The sequence below is a fragment of the Apostichopus japonicus genome, chromosome 8 (assembly GCF_037975245.1).
Source record: "Apostichopus japonicus isolate 1M-3 chromosome 8, ASM3797524v1, whole genome shotgun sequence".
Classification (NCBI taxonomy): Eukaryota; Metazoa; Echinodermata; class Holothuroidea; order Aspidochirotida; family Stichopodidae; genus Apostichopus; species Apostichopus japonicus.
The window spans coordinates 25,775,790-25,784,489 of NC_092568.1; the positions used below are offsets into that span (position 1 = coordinate 25,775,790).

The 8,700-nt window shown below is 38.0% G+C and overlaps 1 protein-coding gene across 1 annotated transcript; it reads right to left on the bottom strand.

Moving 5' to 3' along the window:
• Positions 1-386: 386 nt before the first annotated feature.
• On the bottom strand, positions 387-4,961 carry LOC139971286 (uncharacterized). Its single transcript, XM_071977610.1, has one exon. It carries the CDS (start codon positions 4,634-4,636, stop codon positions 1,532-1,534), a length of 3,105 nt encoding a protein of 1,034 aa, XP_071833711.1. The 5' UTR covers positions 4,637-4,961; the 3' UTR covers positions 387-1,531.
• Between the last annotated feature and the right edge of the window lie 3,739 nt (positions 4,962-8,700).

Below are 8,700 nucleotides of genomic sequence, written 5' to 3' on the forward strand. Positions count from 1 at the left end.
GTCGCGGATTCAAGAGATTGCCCTCTGCAAACTCACACAACATTCCGACAGGGAATTAGTCACACAGCCTTTCGTTTAGACCTGATTTATAGACTAAATATGCCTCAGAAATTAACATTTGACCCTTATTATTTCTGAGACTGACTCAGTTGGGGAAGTTTAGCCTGTTAGAGTTAGCTAGAGAATACGCATGAGACAGCTGAGTATATTACAGCCTGTTGCTGCACACAACTTATTCTTTTTTAGAATAGTATAACAGAGACTGAGGAAAAACTGTACATTACATATATATATATATATATATATATATATATATATATATATATATATATATATATATATATATGTATATATATATATATATATATATATATATATATATATATAGAAAACAAGATTTCTTAAAGGTAACACACTAACAATACAACCTGATTAACCTATTAATAGTCTGAAGTAGAGCTGTAATAAAAAACAAACCACAAAATGCATTCCTTCTTACTACATAATAGAGCTAGGAACTCAAAGGTATATACAGTATAATTAAATATATGTGAGACTACACTTCTCAACATAGCCCCCACGCCCGCCCCTCACCACACACAGATTTGAAACCTGTGCACGTCGGGAATGAAACGGAGGTACTGGCACAGGTATATATACTGCTGGGAGATGATCGTAGTATTCTGAGAATCCGCACCACTGACAAAACAAAACTTAAATGTGCAAACATTACAAAAGTCACCGAAGAGTGACAAAACCTTGGTAAATGCATTTGACTGAAGGTAAATTATAAGCTTTCTAAATGATATAAAAAATGTAAACATGCCTGCACTCTGTAGTGCTCCAATTATCATAATCTTTAAACCTAATGCATTTATTGTTATAATATATGCTAGGCTGAAAGCTGCACGGTGTAATTATAGCAAAAAAGCACGTTTCGCTTCATTCGACCTTTGACCGCTGACCTTTCATTTTGAAGATCTTCAAGGCACAAGGCACTATCACGAAGAATCTTCGTATCAAATTTGTAAAATATCGGTCTATTGGTTAAGGAGAGCTTTACTAAAAATCACAAAAACGATACATTTGATCTGTCACGTCATTACCATGGTAACCACTATTCTTTTGTAGCACTTGATATACCCAATGTACCTGTGTAGGTCTATAGTATATCAATTCCCGAGTACAATATATCATCTTCAGCTAGAGAAGCGTCGAGATAAGCTTATGATTTGAAACTTTGAAACATGCAATATTTCCCTTCATAATCCTTGTCTTGGTAACTTTATACCGCACTTCGTAATATCCTCTCTCGATAAAAACAACAACAACATCATTTAAGTCCAAATTATTCAACAATGTACACAGTATATAGATTCATCACATATAGTGTATTTAATTTCTTATGTGAGACTGATTCATGAATCATGAGTGATTACTATACTGCGGGATTTAGGGGGAGAACAAATGCAGTCACTGTATATTGCGGATGTATTTGGGACTAAAGATGTAAATTACACGATCCTTGTATTCAGAGAGTAGACTCCTCTGTAGAATTAATCGGCTCTGGAAGGGCGTATTTTAACTTTGACCAGAACATGGTATCGTCTGTTCTAAGATAGGTATTTGCTGATATATATGCCCTAAGCTCTTTATCTAAGGTACTCTTATCTACATCGTTGAACATAACAAGAAGGATTTTTTGGCTGCGTTCTCTCAGCGCTTGGCTATGAGCTGCCCTGAATTCATAGGAACACCATTCACTTTCCAAGAATTGTGTCGAAAGAATGATTATAGTGCGCTTACTGCGCTCTATCGCGTTGAGTATGTTCGTTGCTATGGATTCCCCAACAGCGAAATCTCTGTGATGAATACACAGTTTCCACGGTGGAGAATGGTTTTCTAGTCTCGGTAAAATGTCATTTAATACAAAATCGTTGTCTTGGTTACTAAATGATATGAACGCATCAAAGTCCTTCGATGATTCATCTTCCCGAGAAATCTGAAAGCATCTGAAACCAGTACGAGCGTACACCATGACGCTAAATTCCAGATGGTATCTGTAAATGACTAGAGTGGTGATAAAGACCACTGTAAGTATTGTAATTATAATTAACAGAACCGATACCAGAGCAGAATTGCTTCCAGTTACCACGACTGGTTCTTCAGATACCGATAAACAAGATGTTTCGTGGTCATCAATCCATTTTGATAACTGGGTTCCATTCGCGAAAGGGACACACTCTATTTGACCAAAATCTGTATCAGGTCTGGTTCCATTGGGCTTAAAAGAGGCCTGTCTGTACCACTTTGACAGGTAGAGCATATCACAAGTACAATTCAATGGGTTTCCTCCTATGAAAACAGATGTTAATTTGGTTAAATTGTCAAACAAACCAGAAGGGAAGACGGTAATTTCGTTATGACTCAAATCCAGAATTTCTAAAAATGGTAAACCGGCGAAACTAGCAGCATACAAACTGGATATATCATTTTTTGAAAAGTTGAGATACTTAAGAGATAAAGACATCATCGTTCCGCGTGGAAGTTCTGTCAGCCGGTTGTCACTTAGGTCAACGTCAAGTAGTTGATCCAAGCTTCCTTTCTCGATGTGATTGACTCTGTTGTCGTGTAAATTAAGGTATTGTAAATTAGGAACAACATCAAGAGATGATTTGGGGATTGATTCTATACGGTTATTCTGAAGGAAAAGGTACTCCGTACTTTCATCAAGATCGGAGGGAATGTCTGTGAAACTCTGATTGCGACAACTCACTATATTCACCGACGCTTGACATGCCCTAATGCAGCGACAGCCACGCGGGCAACTGAAATACGAAGTATTTGAGATATCACTCAAGAATAAGGATGGTTTATCCAAAATGTCTTTAATGTAAAAGACACCCCCAGGATTGAAACATAGGAGTTCAGCTTGATGGAACCTTTGATTCACCAAGTAATGGACTCCTGGCCAGTATTTTTCTCTATCATAAAGTGACGGCAAAGAACATCCTTCTGTAAAACCAAACGCGATGAAATGATACAAAAATTCAAACATACTGCAGTCGCACTGCAAATTGTTTCGTCGAAGATCGGTTAAAACTCGTATAGAAGGTAGACCATTCAATCCAAGTCGCGAGTTAACATTACATGGAAAGGTTGGAAAATATGTTAACATATTATCTTTCAAGTCAAGCAAGTACAATCCTTGCAAGTTAAAGAGAGATTTCGGTGATATAACCGCCAGCCTGTTTCCTGCAAGATTAATGCTCTCAATGTTCTCTAAGTTGTAAAATGCTTTATCATCCACAGAGGAGATCAAATTTAGCGATAAATCAATCTCACTTAAATGAGCTAAATTACTAAAAGTGAATAGTTTTACACACTTGATATTATTGCTTTGTAGCTTTATGGTCTGAATTCGAGAGAGAACGACTTCTTGCTCAGGGAAGTTTGAAAATATATTTGGAATCTCTGTGATATCATTTTCTTCCGCACTGAGAGTTTTAAGGCTCGTTACGTCTGAGAAATCAACCTCGTTTAAGCTTTTCAATGAGCAGTCTTTCAGAATTAATTCTTCAAGGTTAATGAGCCCACGAAGAAAATCGTGTTGTAAACTTGTTAGATTCTTGTTGACAGCTAGATCCAAAGATCGTAAATTTGATAGATTCCTGAAAGTTAATTCATGGATAAACGATAATTTATTCCAAAAAAAACTTATCTCTTCAATTAATGGATTATTCGAAAATACATCTCTGACCGGACTGAGAGTTTTAATATTCGTCTCCAATAACCATAATTTTTTTAAGTTTTGTAGTTTTGGCAGAACATTCCCGAAAAAGAAGTCTAAGTTAATATAGCTTGTTGGATGATTTATCTGAAGAGATTCAAGGTTAGATAAAACATCTAAGCTCATGAATGTCTCGTTACTACTAAATGATATGAATGAAAGTTGCAGAATCTGAAGATGAAGAAGATTTTGGAAGGCGTTCTCAGGAATTGGTTCAGAAAATTGAAAATTGGATAGGCTCATTTCTTGCAGCATGGGGAGGAATGTTTCTCCACTGTGTAAATTTCCCGCTGCCAATGTTTGATCGTTGTTGCACGTGTTTCCAATGAAAGCCTCCGGATAGGGAGAAGTGATATTGTCGGCAATGGCATCTACGTAAAAGTCGAGAAAAGACAAACTAATCGAACCGCAGAGAGCCCGTGGTGAGATGTAACCGAGCGATCCATACCGAATCTCGAGGGTAGACAGAGAAGGAAACGCGGCTAAATCGCTTTCGTGTATTTCGAGATAATTACATGCATAGATTGTTAACCTTTCTATGGTTACCAGGCTCGTATCGGTCATGTTTTTCATACACTCAAAGAGTTGTGTATCTGGAGTGTGGGTCCTACGTGAACATCTGACGTCAATATCTATCCCTCCATCAAATGGAGGAGGCAAAGAAGCCCTGAAGAATGGATCATCTTGCTCCCAGAGCACACAGTAACCTTCGTGATTAACAGATGGATCCAGCCTCTCTGTCCATCGACAATTCCAAATGTCTGCACACGTCATGTTCCCAGAGGAAACTCTTCCAATTAAAATCAAAATCAAACTCCACGTTAGATTGACTTTATTTTCCATCATGTCTAGATCCTATCAAACAAAATAGGTATCCTGCAACTTCTTTAAACACGTCCAGTGTAAAGAAAAATGAAGAAGGTGACTCGATTTGCTTTTACATGTCCATTATTATTATTATTATGCTGAAGTCTTTATAAATTCCACTGAAGGAAGGAAAGTGAAAGAAGAACAGAGGCATTTAATAAACGCAACTAATAAAATTGTCTATAAATATTACTACTAAGCTTGTTTAATGTATATTGGATCAGCCCAGTCGATATACTTTGTGCGTGCATCTGACGTCAGTGCGTTAGCGTTAAATTTGCAACTCATGTGTTACTCGGATCCCAACTTCCTCAATCGAGCTTTATATGTAACTTGGTGTATTACATAAATATGGTGAAAACAAGATAGGGATATTCCAGATTGAGGAAATAAATTTACGATGGCAGGATGTCATTGTGCTATACATGTTAAACTTATACTACTTCTGCATTACTGTTTATATTATGAGCTGAAATGACGTGCGAGTTTCGCCCCCATATATCATTGTAGAGTATTTGTATGATATAACTTTATGATATGCACTTGGACCAAGAGGGTCGCTGTGGATGAAGCACCCTTACCCAGCCCCTCCCTTCATCCCGGAAAATAAAAGTTAAAATGTAAAACTTGCTGCTTGTCAATAAAATGTCTGGAACATGAAGTTTCATCATGTCGATGATCTATTCAGGCTGTAAGGTATATTGGTGATCGGTTTGTCGAGATGGAATTCCTTAACATTGATGATACCATTATATACTAGGGTGACTAATTACAATTCTATTGTATAAGATTCATCAATCTTAAGCCTATATGCATATCATTGATGCGATATCTGAGAACATCATTGTTGACAATTTGAGTCGATTAGTTCAAACTTTTGTCAAATAATCTAACCGCGCATATCTTCACCATGTAAGTTCGCAAATGCAGCAGCCTATAGTTAGGTAAATTTGCCGAGATATAAACATATAAACATGGTCCTAGTCTGTCCAGGCTCTTCCTACCATACAACCCGACCCCCTCTCTATAAGCCAGCATCTCTACCTCAACCCCTCAACTTTAAGTTTGACGGAATCGTTCGACGGTATGTTTGTTAGCTCAGCTGAAAGCTCTCAGCTGAGGTATATACATATATATAGCTAGTGCGCGATTTTGCCGACATTCTGTCACTTTGACACCCGTTTGAACGACTGCCGTTTCGTCATTTTCATTCGATTTGGATGAAATTTCGTGTGAGGCTCATATGAGTTAAGCGATCATATTTTACAATTTTGAGTGTCATTTCAGGCCACGAAAGATCATTTTTGGTTTCGATGATAATCGAAACCTTTGCAGCAATGCTGGCGGATGAGTGTGTGTGTGTGTAACACCTCGCTTGTAAGCTTTCTGGTCACTTCGTTCAACAACCATTTCGCCCAACTGACATTTCGCCCAATGGTCATTTCGCCCAACCAGCATGGTCATTTCGCCCCACCAGCATGGTCATTTCGCCCAAACAGCATGGTCATTTCGCCCAACCAGCATGGTCATTTCGCCCAACCATTTTTTTACTCATATTCAGTCATAATAATATCACTTTTTCTATTTCACTAGTTCAATTTGATTTTTTTGGGGTTATATTAATTCATGGTAGGTAAATAAAGTGATGTCCGTTCGATATCGATCGGAGTCTGAGCAGTAATTTCGGGTATAATGGGAGGATTACACTACTTTAGGCGGTTACCATATGTAGTATTGACAAATTATCAAGGTTATTTTATGATACAAACAAAGGGGAATCGGTGTGAATAAAATCACTTTTTCTATTTGACTTGTTCAATTTGATTTATTTTGAGTTATATTATTATTACACTATGGCGGTTACTCATACAATGGAAGTTATATTATTATACAAAAAAAAGGGAATCGATCTCCATAGAAACCTATCAAACCTAACCTTTGAAACACTGATCCATCCTACCGACTGTAACCAGGACTTCAAGTTCCCTTAATATTCGGTTCGTATCCCGCAACGTTAACAATTCCCGAACGTTTCCTTATTAAATTGACCAATATTAAAGGATAATATTTCATCAATGTTGGTCAAATGACCAGCAAGGTTGGGCGAAATGACCATGCTGGTTGGGCGAAATGACCAACAAGGTTGGGCGAAATGGTATGGTTGGGCGAAATGGCAGTTGGGCGAAATGGTTGTTGGGCGAAGTGACCAGCTTCCGCTTGTAACACGATATCTCAAGAAGGAAGCTTGGACCATTCTCATCTTTGGTGAGTAGATGTATCAAATTGAGTAGGAAAAGCATATTGTTTTAATAGTTAATGTCATTTGGAGTCAAACTGTGAAAATCTATCGTATCTCCAACCGACCAGCCTACTATTAGATAACATGTGCGTTACGCCTCATCATGAAGAATAGGAGAGGTTGTTGGCAATTGGAAATTAGCTTATGGCCATCCGTAGATAGTTTCAGCGAACCAGCAAACCAGCGAACAATTAAAGTGCCTTTGAATTAAATGTGTCGCTATTTGCATCGTCACTCCGTTCATACCTGTGAAAAAAAGGGTTCATATTTACTGCTTGTACATACAACGGTAAGGTAGAATTGGGTTCGTTAACACAAAGCGTGAAGGAAAAAAAGGTCAATACAATCTACAATATACACTTAAGGGGGCTAAGCATCTCCTAAATTATTTTGTAAGGCATTTCCTACATGGCATTAGTCATAATTCTCAAAATATACAACAATTTAAGGAGTTTTGAGACAAGTGCAAATAGTTTCACTCAGCACCAGGTGCCAGTGGAAGATAGATGCCCTTTCAACCTTAGATTTTCATTGCGTAAAAGGTCGCTTTGATTAGGCAGTGTAATGGAGTAATAGCAATATTTTTCGCACACCAATCTACAGCTGAAAGACAAGATAAATAATTGGGAAAATGTACGAATCGCGCTAATCGAGTAGCGTTTCAAAGTAGCAGTGAGGTACTGTATAGACTTAAAGGCATTGAAGACTCGCCCCGGGCTACAAAATGCAGACAGTAATGAAAGGTGATATCTTGTTATCTTTAGCTGGACATGAGATATCGATCGCTGTATCGTTTGTATACTGTGCTGGGGGTATTGACCGCAGCTGTATGTACTGGCTGTACACTAGTGTTTAATTACCGACGGTAGCAAGCTGTGTGTGTATTTTCTGGGATCGATGGTGGTGTTTAACACTTCTGTTACACCTCATTCGAAACTAGGTCAAATTACCGGCATTAGACGTTTCTTTTTGTGCGAGTCTTCACACCCCGACTCGCGCACACCTAGCTACTGTAGTAGGCCTTCATGGCTAACTAGAGGAGCCCTGCATAACAGAAGCCAATCTACCTTCGTAAGTATTTTTGCAGATGTTTTATTTTTATTTGTTTGAGACTCTACAGTAGGCCTATCTGCTTATTTACATTTCTGTGCCGACATGTTTTACATTGTTCATCACTTACTTTTGGTGGAAAAATAGTTTAAATTGCATCATAATGCACAGAAACATAATTTTCCATGTGCAATTACGTAGCACCATGTATCTGCCTAAGTGCCTAACCTTTGTTCATAGAAAGTATTGATTTTGTTGATCTGTACTACTATGAAGACTTGAACAGCAGTCATGGGAAGTGAATTTTGCGATTTGGCGAGTAGATTTTTAGTCACGGTCGCCGAATAGCGAGTAGGGCTACTGTTAAAAAATTCGGTCTCGGAACTGGAAACCTTAAAACATGATTTCTCATGGTAGAAATCATGGATAATTTTCATACATGGTATATATGGATTTGCCATAATGAAGAATCCTGTTGCTTGTGGGGTCAAATCCCATTTGAGGTCACCAGAGGTCAAACTGAAAACCCTTTACATGATATCTAAGAAACTCGTGGACTACTTCTCATACTTGGTGCGTGGATGCATCATGCATCACATTGAGTACAAGACGCCCATTGTTTTTGCATGGAGGTGTGTATTGCCACGTACAGTAGACTGAACTGTGTTAACCATGCAATAGGGTAGTTGTACAT

Bases quoted from the DNA above. Each gene is read 5' to 3' on its own strand.
- LOC139971286 (XM_071977610.1), bottom strand. From the start codon at position 4,636: ATGATGGAAAATAAAGTCAATCTAACGTGGAGTTTGATTTTGATTTTA.